At 35.8% G+C, this 15,458-nt stretch overlaps 1 protein-coding gene across 1 annotated transcript; it reads left to right on the plus strand.

Annotated features, from left to right (window-relative positions):
* The first annotated feature begins 7,405 nt into the window (after nt 1–7,405).
* LOC115995312 (pleiotropic drug resistance protein 3-like) lies at nt 7,406–14,957 on the plus strand. The gene is made up of 18 exons (XM_031119825.1): nt 7,406–7,810; nt 8,571–8,694; nt 8,878–8,963; nt 9,150–9,234; nt 9,548–9,707; nt 10,095–10,171; nt 10,255–10,308; nt 10,415–10,505; nt 11,000–11,301; nt 11,379–11,660; nt 11,758–12,071; nt 12,166–12,326; nt 12,398–12,501; nt 12,586–12,739; nt 12,825–12,968; nt 13,080–13,153; nt 13,244–13,576; nt 14,198–14,957. Exons 1-18 carry the CDS (start codon nt 7,476–7,478, stop codon nt 14,567–14,569), a joined length of 3,252 nt encoding a protein of 1,083 aa, XP_030975685.1. The 5' UTR covers nt 7,406–7,475; the 3' UTR covers nt 14,570–14,957.
* Nucleotides 14,958–15,458: the final 501 nt, after the last annotated feature.

The following is a 15,458-nucleotide window of genomic DNA, read 5'->3' on the forward strand; positions in this document are numbered from 1 at the left end:
GCTATCAAGTAACAGTAAATTTAATTATTTAACTATTATTCTAACACCATTCCTCATGTATTGGTCCATACTCTTCTTAATAAGTGAGGTCCAAAGAATTTTTAGGTTTTTTTTTTTTTTTTTTTTAAATAAAATTTTAATTTTAAATGAGAAGAAGAGTAGAGACAAAGTTCAAACTCAAAATACTAACTTTATACCTTAATAAATTACTACTTGATCACAAAGTTTAAACTATTAAAAAATTTAAGTATTTAACATTATTCTAACGTGTTAAATTTATAGAGACTAGGTTGCTTTCAAACAAAATATATATAAAAAAAAAAAAAAAAAAAAAAAAAAATCTGGAGACCGGTCTCCATCAATAGGCAACTGCATATGCCATAAAGCAGAGAAGAAAGATTGACAATCCTCGAAGAAGTTAGTTGCCCCTTTCTGCAACTATACTATCCCAACATTTAGGCCAAATTTACGAAATGTAACAAATTTAGGAAATATTTTGAAGGCATTCTATCAAAGTTGAAAGTTCGAAAACGTGTATAAACACCCTTGAACGTTTAGACCCTCAATTTACAAATTAACCAATTCAAGTTTTATGTCAAATAACTAGTGTGCGGAAAATGAACATAAGCTATAAACAGAATTGGAAATCAATCTAAGCCAATTATAAATCACATCCACAGCAGAAAATAAAAGGCAAAGATAAAGGGAAGAGAGAATTGGAAATCAATCTAAGCCAATTATAAATCACATCCACAGCAGAAAATAAAAGGCAAAGATAAAGGGAAGAGAGATGCAAACACAAGGACAATACACGATGTGTTATCGAAGAGGAAATCGAAGCCCTCGGCGTAAAACCTCTCCGCCGCCCTCCAAGCGGTCAATAATCCACTAGAAAATGTAGTTGGGATACATGAACAGCAATAGACCCTCCAAGCCTAATCTACCCGATGTACCTAAGCCCTCCAAGCTTCTTGCTCCAACGAGGTTGCGCGGAACCTTTTTCTTTTCTAGCTTACCGGATTCCACTACTAGACCATAGCATCCACCATCCTTGGCATCTTCCAATGCTTCCCAAGACTCCAAAAACACTCAACACTCTAAATGGGTGTGGGTAGTGTTTGGATAGAAATCTCCTCTCAATAGGTATGACAATGAGAGAGGGAATGAGAAGAGACTACAAAGGTTTCTCTCTAAGAATGAGTAGCTCTCTCTAATTGGGTGGGTGTTTTGAAGAAACCTCTCTTAGGGTTTTTCTTTCTGAATAGCCACACCTATCTTGTGTGAATGAGGGGTATTTATACTGGTATGAGAATGGAATGCGAAGATTCAGTTTTTCCAAAAACAGGACTGGCTGGCGACTTGACCTCGCGACTTGACTGAGTCGCGAGTTCAAGTCACGAGCTAACTTAATGGCCAGTCTGGATTTTTGTCGTGTAGTGCTCCAGATGACGTGACTGTTCAGCTCCCCTGCATGCTCTGTACGTGAGCAACTTTTGGCGGCTTGCAAGCCGCGAGCCACCTGCGAGTCCTAGCCGCGAGTCTCTGCTTCACTGCACTGTCTTGAGTATTTCTTCACACTCTCTCACACACTACCCTTACATGATTCCCACCTAAATACAAGGTTTCTAAGTGCTATATTACAAGCAAATTTGTCATGGAATAAAGCCAACACATGGTTGATTAAATTCAACCTTACAATCTCCCCCTTTGGCTATTCCATAACAAAACACCCTAAAACAGACTCTAGACTTAAACGTGAGTTTGGGAACAATGGCAAAACTCACTCACACCTAAATCTAGAAGTTGTGCAGCTCTTGAATCATATGAACATGAATCTCCTGAAATACAACAATACACCATGATCATTGTATGCAGAAAAGTATGAAATTCATATGAAGCAAGCAATATGTGATCAAGCAAAGATGGAGTTAAGAAACAAATCATGACTTGATCAACGAAGTAATCACTACAAAGTAGTGACCACAATGCTCATTCACACTTGGAATGAACACTAGGACATACAAGCTAACAAGCTCAATGCAAGTCTCTTGCATGCCAAACACTCAACCAATGCATAATACACTAAGTATATGCATCTAGGAACAATCCTACAAGGGCACAAGAGTGACAGTACTTAAAAGAAAATGCAATACATTTATATAGAAGTACTGATTTAAACAAAACATAAAAGGCTGCATAAAGCATGGTACAAACCATAAAGTCTACAAACTATGCATAAAACATAACCCTAAAAGTTTACAAAAGCAACATGGGTACAAGACACAAAATACTGAATATAAGCTTAAACAATATAAACTAAAAGTGCTTAAAGTTTCTCCCCTTCAAAATGATGAGAAGCTGTGATGTACTAGGAACATATATACTTGTAACTTGAAACACTTGCACAAAATACATTAGACCCTCAAGGTAAAGCAAGTAATAAAAGGACAAGTATAATGTAACAAATAAATTGCGATCAAGTAAACATGATATAAAACATGTGAGCAACTTGATCATACACCAAAATAGTCATATAGAAATGACTACAATGATCACATAGCAAAGCAAATGATCATCCGAACATGCATTCAAAGAAGCACAATAGCATAGGGATATATGCATGTCCAAAACACAAACATGATGCAATGAGAACAACAAAGTATAACTCAAAGTACCAAAAAGCCAACAAGAAAACAAACAAAACAAAGTTTTCTTATTATCTCAATGTCTTCTCCCCCTTGGTATATGCATCTCCCTTATGGAATATCTCTCCCCCTACAAATGTGCATGAGAAATAGAATTTCTCCCCCTAAGGATGTGCACAAGAGTCATATAGAAATGACAAAATACTCCGGTATATTATCTAAAGAATACTCTCCCCCTTTTTGTCAGGAATAGACAAAGGGTCAAGAAGAAATGAGGGCAAGAGATGAAGATACGAACAATGCTAATGATGCATGAGGGGTGCGAAAAACTGAAGCTCAAATCAAAGACAAAGTAAAATGCTACAGAACATAAGGTAGACATGACAAGCTAGGATGAAACAGCAAGGTCAAGACCAATGCATGACAAGGGTAGCAAAGGTGTGTGCAAGAGGTGGCTAAGTGCAATGCATGACCAATGTATGAAAAATGCACATGTGGGGTAAGGTGTGTTAAATACACAACCAATGAACCAAACATGTTCCTAATGAGGAAACATGAGAAACCCCAAAGTTTGGTACTCATCGGAGTCCAAACAAGCGAGAAAATGTCTAAGAGGCATTTTATCAAACACTTAGCATGCACACTATGAACAAAAATATGAAACAATGCAAGAATATCATGAAATCCGCTCTAATACATGTTCTTTCTGCCACAAGGGGCCAACATCCAATGTAAATCAGTAAAAGAAACCAATCCCATAAAGAAAATTGACAAAAAAGAAGTTTTCCCAACCCCTATGATAAAAATCCCAACCAAGAGCACAAAACTCTCCAAAACATAATCTAAGGATCAAAATCAATGAAAAGAGTTTATAATTACCTTAGAGATGTTAATGGATTGAAAAACCATTCAAATTGGTTGGGTTTTGATGTAAAAATATTGAAAGAGGGGTCTTAGAGAGGATGGGAGAGGTTTAAAACAAATTTCCCATGAAAAAGCTCTTTAAAAAGCTGATTCTGGACGTCTCGCGACTAGCGAGTCGCGAGCCAAGTCGCGAGTGAGCCGCGAAACCTCTCTGTATGAACTCGCAGTTTAAACTCGCGGCTTGCAAGCCGCCAAACCGAGTAGCCAAAACTGGCAGCTTGCTGGCAGCTCACGCAAGTAGCCAAAATGAGTGGCCAAAAATTCTGACACATGTTTTTCAAAACAGAACATGTTTAAACATTGAAAAACAAAGTAAGCACTAAACATAAACACAAAAAGTGATAAAAATCACTTCCAAAAACATATAAAATGATCAAAAATATTTTTGGATTAATTCATATAAGATTGAGCACACACACATCACATTTAGACAAGTACAATCTAACAAATGAATAAGACATTCATTGAACATTAGGCAAGTGTGTTATGTATGTGTATCAAATGTGGAATAGTCCTTAGTCTAGAGTGAAACTTCAATGATCAATTCAATCAAGTCATACACAACTAGTACTAAGTCAAGTGGTCTATTTCAATTATAGAAATGAACATATATGACCTCCCACAAGAAAATGATTACATAAGATTGAAGCTTTTCATTTGGCTTCTTACAATTCATATCATTTGATCATTTTGAATCAATACAACTCATTTTGAGCAATACATCTCATTTTTGAGGTTGATGCCTGAAATTTTTGATATTTCAATTTGATGAACAAGCCTTTGGCTTTTGGGCATCAAACATTTTCAATACAAGTCGCTTTCCCTTTTTCCTAGTCAAATACTAGTATATGCGACGGCTTTTGCAGCTCATTATCTCTTTTCATTTTGAGATTTACATTTATTGAGCTCTTTAAGTAATAAAAATAAAAGAGTGGAAAGAGATATAAGCACAAGTCTACGCATGTATCAATACCAACATGACTATTGACTAATCATTCATGACAAGCTTGAAGATCGATTTACAACAATCACACAAAGATGTCAAGATTTTTCCCACGAAGATATAAGTGCAAAAATAACAAGCTAAACTCGTAAATGCACAAAGCCATTTGTACAAAGGTACAAGGCCAAACTCACATGTGATATGTGCTCAAACATATACGATCAAACTTTTTGAATTTTTCACTTTTTATGTGGTTTTGGATTTTTTACTCACACAAAACTGAAATATAAAAGTAAGATAAAAAACAAAACAATGCATATAAATAAATGCAAGATGCACAAAATGCATGAAGATATGACATTTAATACGTGAAGGGTCCTACAAAAATCGAAAGAATAAGTTCAAGGACCAAAAGAGCAAAAGCTCAACCATAGGAACCCTTTCTCATCCAAGCGGAACGATTGTTTGGAATGAGTGTCTCAAGAGAAGTGAGACGAGGGTTGGAAGAATGAGAACCGGAGATGCACATAGTCAAGGAGTTAAGAGCATTAAACATTTTCTTTAACAACATGCTATTTTCACTCAAAACCGGTTTACTCTTTTTAGCACAACTTCCAAAAAGCTCAAATTTTTCTTTTCTTTTGATTCTTTTAAAAGCATGAAACTTAGAGCATTGAGGTCTTATATGACCGATCACACCGCAATGGTGGCAAGTTGGAACGAACTTAGATCCATTCAAAACCTTAGGTTGAGACCTAAACGGAGGCTTTGACTTAACAGCCTTTCTCTCCACATTTTGATTTCTTTTGTGTGGAGGAACGTACACCGATCTGTCCTTAGAGGTAGAATACACATTAGGCACAAGATCGGGTACCACAACATGATTGCAACACATATTATCATCCATTTTATCAATGAGTTCAACAATCAAACACTTGGCATGCATCTTAAGAGATTCATTTTCACATTTTAACTCATCAACAAGTTTGTTAGACACAACAAGTTTAGCATCCAAGTCCATATTCAAACATTCAAACTCTTTTAGCTTTTCAAAAGAATCTTCAGCAAGTTTTTTATATTTCACAACCAATTTGTTGGATTCATTGAACTTAGCAATCAAATCATCATTTTCACAAAATAACTTGCTTAAATTCTTTTGAAACTTCTTAGCATTTTTCTTCAAGAGTTTGTTAACAACACCCATAGATTCAAATAACATGTCATCACACTTATGAGGATTAACACTCATAGAGGCATTTTCACAAACACGTGGCATGTTACATTCATCACCAACCAAATCATGCAAAGAGTCATACAAAGTACAATCCATGGCAAATAAACACAAGGGGTCAAGGATCACACTTAGGTATTTAAACCACAACAAGTGTACCCGCTCTGATACCAATTGAAAGTTCGAAAACGTGTATAAACACCCTTGAACGTTTAGACCCCCAATTTACAAATTAACAAATTTAAGTTTTATGTCAAACAACTAGTGTGCGGAAAATGAACATAAACTATAAACAGAATTGGAAATCAATCTAAGCCAATTATAAATCACATCCACAGCAGAAAATAAAAGGTAAAGATAAAGGGAAGAGAGATGCAAACACAAGGACAACACACGATGTGTTATCGAAGAGGAAACCGAAGCCTTCGGCGTAAAACCTCTCCGCCGCCTTCCAAGCGGTCAATAATCCACTAGAAAATGTAGTTGGGATACATGAACAGCAATAGACCCTTCAAGCCTAATCTACCCGATGTACCTAAGCCCTCCAAGCTTCTTGCTCCAACGAGGTTGCGCCGAACCTTTTTCTTTTCTAGCTTACCAGATTCCACTACTAGACCATAGCATCCGCCATCCTTGGCATCTTCCAATGCTTCCCAAAACTCCAAAAACACTCAACACTCTAAATGGGTGTGGGTAGTGTTTGGATAGAAATCTCCTCTCAATAGGTATGACAATGAAAGAGGGAATGAGAAGAGACTACAAAGGTTTCTCTCTAAGAATGAGTAGCTCTCTCTAATTGGGTGGGTGTTTTGAAGAAACCTCTCTTAGGGTTTTTCTTTTTGAATAGCCACACCTATCTTGTGGGAATGAAGGGTATTTATACTGGTATGAGAATGGAATGCGAAGAGTCAGTTTTTCCAAAAACAGGGCTGGCTGGCGACTTGACCTCGCGACTTGACTGAGTCGCGAGTTCAAGTCGCGAGCTAACTTAATGGCCAGTCTGGATTTTTGTCGTGTAGTGCTCCAGATGGCGTGACTGTTTAGCTCCCCTGCGTGCTCTGCACGTGAGCAACTTTTGGCGGCTTGCAAGCCGCGAGCCACCCGCGAGTCCTAGCCGCGAGTCTTTGCTTCACTGCACTGTCTTGAGCATTTCTTCACACTCTTTCACACACTACCCTTACATGATTCCCACCTAAATACAAGGTTTCTAAGTGCTATATTACAAGCAAATTTGTCATGGAATAAAGCCAACACATGGTTGATTAAATTCAACTTTACAAAAGTTATTTAGTTATACATCATATTTTTTAAATTCGAGTTTGACAAACTTGAATTTCAACTCAAATTCGAGTTACATATAGCTCGCATGGCATGCCAAACAGTAGAGGCCATAATTCTTGGAACTCGAATTCCAAAAATGTGTTACATAATTAAATAATTTTGTGAATGTTCTTTTTTCCTTAAATTGTGCTAAAATTATGGTATTTGGAAAATTTGGTCCAACATCTAATAGTTTACATTATATTCCCAAGCAACTTGGGATCAATAAATATCTGGGAAATTGCTTTCAGCAAAAAAAAAAAAAAAAAAAATCTGGGATATTACTGGTTAAATTAAAAAAGCAGTGTCTTTTCTGTTCTTGGGTTATTAGAAAGACAAGAAGTTGTCTACAATACTCATTATATACAACCTCACTGAAGGCCAAGAAAAAAAAAATATATCAGTTCATAAAATGGAGCTAACAACAATTGGAAAAAGCACCCAATCATCATTTCAACACCATGCTTCAACTCTCGATGCTGGTGGAGATTCTATCATAGAGGAAGATGAGGAACTTGAGCTGCAATGGGCAGCAATTGAGAGACTACCAACATTCAAACGGCTCAAAACCTCAGTATTTGATATTGATCATGACAATGGAAGTGGAAAAGAATTTAGAGGTAAGAGAGTGACTGATGTTACCAAGCTTGGAGCAGTTGAAAGACATCTGTTTATTGAGAAGCTCATAAAGCACATTGAGAATGATAATCTCCGGTTGCTGCAGAAACTAAGAGACAGAATAGACAGGTATCTCAAATTTTAGTTCATATATAGTGAAATGCTTATCTCGTTCCAAATGCTTCGTTTACATATATTTTCTTACCAGTCAGAATAGCACTCCAAAGGCCTCTAAATTACAGATAACTTAAGCTATGTTTTTATTTCTATTATGACCTCTAACTTCAGCCTGTCACAGCACAGAATTTTCTGCAACTTAATAAGTGATCAGAGTAACAATACATGTAGTTGAACTTGACTAGTTTGTTGAGAATCCATAGCTGAGCCTAAAAGTTTGGGAGCAAGGCTTAGTGGTTGTTATCATAAGAGATCAGAGTAGTAAAGCTTTTTTGGATCTTATATTAGTTAAGTACTTCGTGGTCAAAGTAAACTGGTTTTATAAAAAAAATTCCTTTGATGATACATCCAATCCACAAAATCAAACTGCCATACATATCCTTGGTTGTCCTGCCCTTAGGCTTTGACAGAATTGAAAAAGGAAAGCCTTTTAATTAGTTGTAGGAATTGTTAGGTTGATAAAATCTGTGCTCAAGGGTTAGATATTTTCTTAATTTATTTAAAACTTTCTTTGATTTGTCATTAATTTTATTGTGGTGTAGGTAGAAAATGCTGGATCCTTTTTTTTTTTCTGCTTCTATCTATCTTTGTTTATCTTTTTTGTCATATGAGTTTTATGCATGTGTATATCAATGTATATGGAACTCTTCCTGACTGACACTAGTCAGATATGTATCATTTTGATGAATTAAAAAGTGAATTTTCCTGTTAGAGTGAACGTAAAGTTACCTACTGTGGAGGTGAGATATAAGAATCTCTTTGTGGATGCAAAGTGCGAGGTAGTTCAAGGAAAGCCTCTTCCAACACTATGGAATTCCATCATGAGTCCCTTATCAGTAAGTAGGCATTTCTACCTTCTAATTGTAGAAATATCCAGGCCAACTTCCTGTTCTACCTCTAAATCCTGAGTCAAAGAAATAATACATAAAAAAAATAAAAAATAAAATTCCACTGTCGTCATCAGCAAAAAGAGCTACAACTTTTGATTGACAATTCTACTGAATTTATCTCTTGGACAGGTTTTTACAAAGGTAATACAGTGCAATTCTCAAGAATCCAAAATAAACATTTTAAAAGATGTCAGTGGCATCATCAAACCATCAAGGTAAGCCAAATATATGTTCCTTGCATAGCAACAAAGCATACAATTTATATGGTTAGAAATTTACATTAAATCAATGCTAACAGAACAAACTCACCAAGTCAGCCAAGTTATGTAAGTAGAACAGTATGCTAAGATTTGGGAGGTGGGCCAAAATTGTTCACTTATGGAATTTCTCTATGAATGCAGGCTTACACTTCTTCTCGGTCCGCCAGGCTGTGGGAAAACGACCTTATTATTGGCTCTTGCAGGAAAGCTTGATCAATCTCTCGACGTTAGTATTTCAAAAAACTATAGTAGACAAGCTTAAAAGCAATACAATGCTAGGAAATAAATTTTCATTCTTAAAAAAATTCAAGATTCTATATACTTTAATTTCAAATCATAAAGAAATTACACCCAAACATGGGTAGTTTCAAAAAACATGATCAGCCATCACATTTATGCCTTTTCATGCACATAAGGATTTCAATTACTATGAACTTATAGGAAAATAATCTTATTTATAGTTCATATACATGTTTACAAACTAATCATATCTGGATGTCACAATCTTTACAATAATCTTCAGCTTTTCCTCACTACAGGTGGCAGGGCAAATCTCTTATAATGGCTACATGCTAGATGAGTTTATTCCACAGAAAACATCAGCTTACGTAAGCCAACATGACCTGCACCTAGCTGAGATGACTGTGAGGGAAACAATCGACTTTGCAGCACGCTGCCAGGGTGTTGGAAGCAGAGCAGGTAAGGTTCCTTGTTTCCTTCATGTAGTTATTAGCAGGGTAGTTGTGCACCCATATCAATTTATTTAATTTGAACTTATTTCTTGTTGAAGATTTCTGTTTATGAAATTTTAGTGAAAAAAAAGAAGATAATCTACGTAAAGATCTACATGATTCAGTAGTGTGCCTATATCCATGGGAGTGAGTGGCTAATCATTCCTCTATATGAAAAACTAGGGTTTACATGTTTATACTGCCAGTCTGCCCCTATTAAAAAACCCTAACCCAGTACATTGAATTTCCTAACATACCTTACTGTACCTTGAGACATTTAAACTAGATACTTGTGTTACTTTCTCATTCAGAATATGAGCCATTACCAATAACATTTTTTTTTTCCACTCTGCAGATATCATGATGGAAGTAAGCAGAAGAGAGAAGGAAGAAGGGATTGTCCCTGACCCTGACATTGACACCTATATGAAGGTATTCATAAGTTGGCAATTTTTTTTAAAGTAATTACTAAAAGTCTTTTGAGAGTATATTAGGCAGTAACAAAATACTTGCAGGCAATATCAGTAGAAGGACAAAAAAGAAATCTCCAAACAGACTACGTTTTAAAGGTAGCTTTTCTTTAAGCAGAGCTTGATTAAACTAGGCAATGGAATATTTCAAACAAGAAGTTTTTATCAAATTTGATGTGTAAAGTACAATATTTTGGCCTTTTAGATCCTTGGACTCGATATCTGCAGTGATACAATGGTTGGAGATGCATTGAAAAGAGGCATTTCCGGTGGCCAGAAGAAAAGGTTAACTACAGGTTGTTAAAAATGATAAACATGCTGTTAATTTCGTTTTGCTAATGATTCTACCACTACTAGCACATCTCAGTTTATAAATTCTATAAGAGGTTCCCTTGAACAAGAAAAAAAAATCAATACAAGCTTGATATCTTTCTAAAAGCTTTTGTTGGGCAATCTTTTTGCTACTTCCTCCCACTTTCTTTTGTGGGGCAATTAAAATGGTTAGAATAATAGTTAAATGATAAAGTTCATAATTTCTTCACAGCTTAAACCTTAGGGACAAGTGAGAATTTATCATGGTATTAGAGCATGTGGTCCTGAATTTGAACCCTGTGTCCACTCTAACTGCCATTTTAAAAGTTAAAAATCTCAAATGAAGTGGTAGTTTATCAAAAATGGTCTTATATTTGTAAAACCTGTTCCCTAGTGTTGTGAGAAAAGGAAAGAAAATATTTTCCATGCAGGAATATTCTTCTCAACCCAGGGTTTTCATGGCTACTTTGCCTGGCAGGGGAGATGATTGTTGGTCCCACAAAAGCTCTTTTTATGGATGAAATATCGACTGGACTAGACAGTTCCACAACCTTTCAGATAGTTACCTGCCTTCAGCAATTGGTGCACATCACAGATACAACTGCATTAGTTTCACTTCTTCAGCCAGCTCCTGAAACATTTGATCTATTTGATGAAGTGATATTAATGGCAGAAGGGAAAATAGTATACCATGGTCCTCGAGCTCATGTACTTCAATTTTTTGAGGATTGTGGTTTCAAGTGCCCAGAAAGAAAAGGTGCTGCAGACTTCCTTCAGGAGGTGAGAGAACATGATTCCTGTTTACAGTTGACATTAATCCTAATTGTCTCATATGCTCAAATTTCAAACATTTGCAGGTTATCTCCAGGAAGGATCAAGAACAATACTGGTACCATGCTGACCTTCCATACAATTATGTTTCAGTGGATCAGTTCTCTCAAAGGTTCAAAGCTAGTTCTTTAGGACAGAAGTTAAATGATGAGCTCTCAAAACCATATGATAAATCTAAGAGCCACAATAGTGCCTTGTCATTTGATATTTACTCTTTGAGCAAATGGGAGATGTTCAAAGCTTGCATGGCCAGAGAGCTACTTCTCATGAAACGGAATTCATTTGTCTATATTTTCAAAACGATGCAGGTGATAATTTACTCATATGACTACTTAGGCTGGTGCATCTACAATAACATTCTCAATCACATTAAACTAACACATTTCCCCTTTCTTTATCCTGCAGCTCATCATCACTGCATTTATTACAATGACAGTATTTATGCGTACTCAAACAACTGTCGACTTGATCGGTGCCAATTATTTTTTGGGCTGTCTATTTTATACAATTGTAAGACTCATGACTAATGGAGTTGCAGAGTTGTCCTTGACAATCACTAGACTTCCAGTGGTTTACAAGCAAAGATCATTCTATCTGTATCCGGCATGGGCATATTCTATTCCAGCATCTCTCCTAAAGATTCCACTTTCTTTGGTTGATTCAATACTTTGGACAGTAATGACTTACTATATTGTTGGGTATAGCCCTGAGGTAGAAAGGTAAGTACTTTTCAAAATCCAATTGAACAAAAATATTAGAAGGATAATCTCTCTCTCTTTAAGCATTAATATACATTTTCTACATATGGCTTAGGTTCTTCTTCCAGTTCCTTTTGCTGTTTGCTCTACATCTAGAATCAACGTCCATGTGTCGTTTCATTGCCTCAGTTTTCCGGACTATGGTTACTGCATCAACTTGTGGTGCTTTGATCTTAGTATTAATCTTTTTGTTTGGAGGCTTCATTATTCCTCGACGTGAGTATAAATTATTTGCTTTGATTCTCAGGGATAACAACTAGACTACTTACAGAGTTTCTTCTTTGTAGCCTCTTTACCACCTTGGTTGAGATGGGGTTTCTGGCTTTCTCCCATGAGTTATGCGGAAATAGGTATAGCACTGAATGAATTTCTTGCTCCACGATGGCAAAAGGTACTTTGAAGAAGACCTAATATTTTTTTGCCATGCTAATTTACAAGAGCAACTAAATAGCTTTAGTTCATTCTCATTTTGTAGGTTTCGAAAGGAAACATGACCATAGGAATGGAGGTTCTAACTACTCATGGTTTGAACTTTGATGGCTATTTCTATTGGATATCATTGGGAGCTTTGTTCGGGTTCACAATACTTTTCGATATTGGATTTATCTTAGCCTTAACTTACATAAAGCGTAAGTTCATTTCAATTAATAAACAAGCATAAAGATTGAATTTTTAAATTTCATCCATTCACCTGTAAGCCTATCATGAATACAGCTCCAAAGATTTCTCGAGCTATTATTTCAAAAAAAAATTTCTCTCAGCTACGAGGAACAGATGATTGTAATGGAAGCGTAAAGCTGGATAACCAATCAACTCTAGCTACTTCTCTGCAAACTACTGTAGAAACAAGAAATTCTGGTAAGATAAAACTGTTAGCCAATAAGTTAGTTAACAAAAAAATTAATTCTCAATACAGTAAATAAATTTTTGGTTCTAAGATGATACAAGAGAATGTGGTTGGTTGTACAGGGAGGCTGGTCCTGCCATTTGAGCCCTTGACAATATCATTTAAAGATGTGCAATACTTTGTTGATACCCCTCCGGTAATCAAGTGCAAATGATGATTCACATATGATTATTTTGAATATGTATACAAGGTAGAACTTACTTGTTACTACATTCCTTCTGCACAGGAAATGAGAGAGATGGGTTTCAGTCAGAAAAAGCTTCAGTTGCTTCGTGATATTACAGGAGCATTTAGGCCAGGAATTCTTACAGCACTTATGGGCGTAAGTGGAGCTGGAAAAACAACTCTCATGGACGTCCTCTCTGGGAGGAAAACTGGAGGTACTGTTGAAGGAGATATAAGAATAGGAGGGTATCCCAAGGTCCAGAAGACATTTGCAAGAATATCAGGTTACTGTGAGCAGAATGATATACATTCTCCATGGATTACTGTAAAAGAATCAGTGACATACTCGGCTTGGTTGCGATTGCCACCTGAGATTGATTCAGACACAAAAGCTGTATGATATCCTCCAGTTCCTCTCCATAGTTATCAATAGTACTATCGTATAGAATTTCAAACAATTTCTGAAGGGACTCAAAATTTCAAGATTGTCTGCATTACTAAATTAAGCCTTATACCAACTATATGGACTGGCTACAAGAGTCTTTAGCAATCTAAGTGAAATTCAATAATTATTGTAACGATAAGAAAATAGAGAAGGCATTGGTGGGTCTAATGGAGTGAATCTTCAAGTTTTTGATTTGTCATGGGGATTGTGACTGTTGACTTTTGATTAAGATCAATACATGACATTGTCCCAAAAAAATATTGGCATGACAGAAACTTAATGACTTGAGACTTGTGTCCACTAATGTGTAACATTTTTAACACTTAAACAACCACTGTAATTTGCTTAAAATTTTTGGGAAAAACAAGAGAATGATAAGGAGATTTCAAATCATGTTTAGATAAATGCATAAAACCCTGAATATTGGTGCAAATGGCACAAACAAACAATAACTGATACTAGTACGTAAAATTTCTATTGAAGTTAGTATACTGCTATAGATACTCTATGAATTACATGGTCTACAATATTATAATGCATTCATAACAGTCTCTATAATATGTCATGCAGAGATTTGTAGAAGAAGTTATTGAAACAATTGAACTTGATGGTATCAAAGATTCGTTAGTTGGAATTCCAGGCCAAAGTGGCCTATCTACTGAACAACGTAAAAGGCTGACAATTGCAGTGGAGCTTGTTTCAAATCCATCAATAATATTTATGGATGAACCTACATCGGGTTTAGATGCGAGAGCAGCTGCAATTGTCATGCGTGCAGTGAAGAATGTAGTATCCACAGGAAGGACAACGGTTTGCACCATCCACCAACCAAGCATTGACATATTCGAGGCTTTCGATGAGGTAGAAGAAATAGTGCCTTATTTTAGAAAATTACGACATACTCCAGCTTTTAATATTGAGGTTATAAGATTTATCTACTAACAAATTTTGGCTAAATTATCCTGGCCGTAAAATTAGAAGTCATCTCATTCTTTTTGGGCTAATTATACTACAGGGTCTTTGTAGGGAGCATGTTGTTGGTATATTGTCATCCGAGGAACATTGACCTGTCAAATGATTACAGTAGATTTGCTTTTCCTGTGCTAAAATCTACCTAAAAATCATATTTCTATCTTTTGGGTAGCTTTTATAGGCTTTTAGTCTATGGATACAACTCAATTCAACTCAAAGGTCCTTAATCTGAACTAAATGTGCGTCGTAATATGGATTGTTATGTTATCCTATCCACAGCTATATAATTAGTTACCTGAAAAGTTTATGATATTTTTCTACCTGAATCCGCATCATTTTTGGTATTGCTTTTGCTTTCTTATCTAGAACAGTTAGAACTTGAGCCTAGTATTACAAATAACTCAAGAATGTACAAAAATACTAAGTTTTTTTTTATGAGAAAGCAGATTTGAGCCTATTGCTTGTTCCAAGAGAGTGCTCTTGAAGAGTTGAACCCATTCTTGTGCTTCTAAGCAACTTAGCCTTTAATTTTGTTAGACTTATGGTTAAGTGATTAAATTCATTATTTCCTAACAGCTTAAGCTTTTGGGACAATTGGTAATTTAATATGGTATCAGAGCAGTACTTATGGTTAAGTGATTAAATTCACCATTTCCTAATAGCTTACGCTTTTGGGATAATTGGTAATTTAACAAATTTCATTTCAAATCCTACCTGCCTATTGTTTTGTATGCACCAGTCATTCTAACGCAACATGCTCTGCAATTTTTCCTTCCTCATAGTTGTGGATGAGCAAACTATACTAACATTATCCATCACTCTTTAGTATCTTTCTTACTATGATTTTGATGTTCTGTGC

The sequence above is a fragment of the Quercus lobata genome, chromosome 6, assembly GCF_001633185.2.
Source record: "Quercus lobata isolate SW786 chromosome 6, ValleyOak3.0 Primary Assembly, whole genome shotgun sequence".
NCBI lineage: Eukaryota > Viridiplantae > Streptophyta > Magnoliopsida > Fagales > Fagaceae > Quercus > Quercus lobata.

What these genes read in the sequence shown, in the direction of transcription:
- LOC115995312 (XM_031119825.1), top strand. Translation starts at nt 7,476, where the DNA reads ATGGAGCTAACAACAATTGGAAAAAGCACCCAATCATCATTTCAACAC. An exon ending in TATAGCCCTGAGGTAGAAAG is followed by an intron (nt 12,072 to 12,165) that starts GTAAGTACTTTT and finishes CATATGGCTTAG; the next exon opens with GTTCTTCTTCCAGTTCCTTT. An exon ending in AGGCTTCATTATTCCTCGAC is followed by an intron (nt 12,327 to 12,397) that starts GTGAGTATAAAT and finishes TCTTCTTTGTAG; the next exon opens with CCTCTTTACCACCTTGGTTG.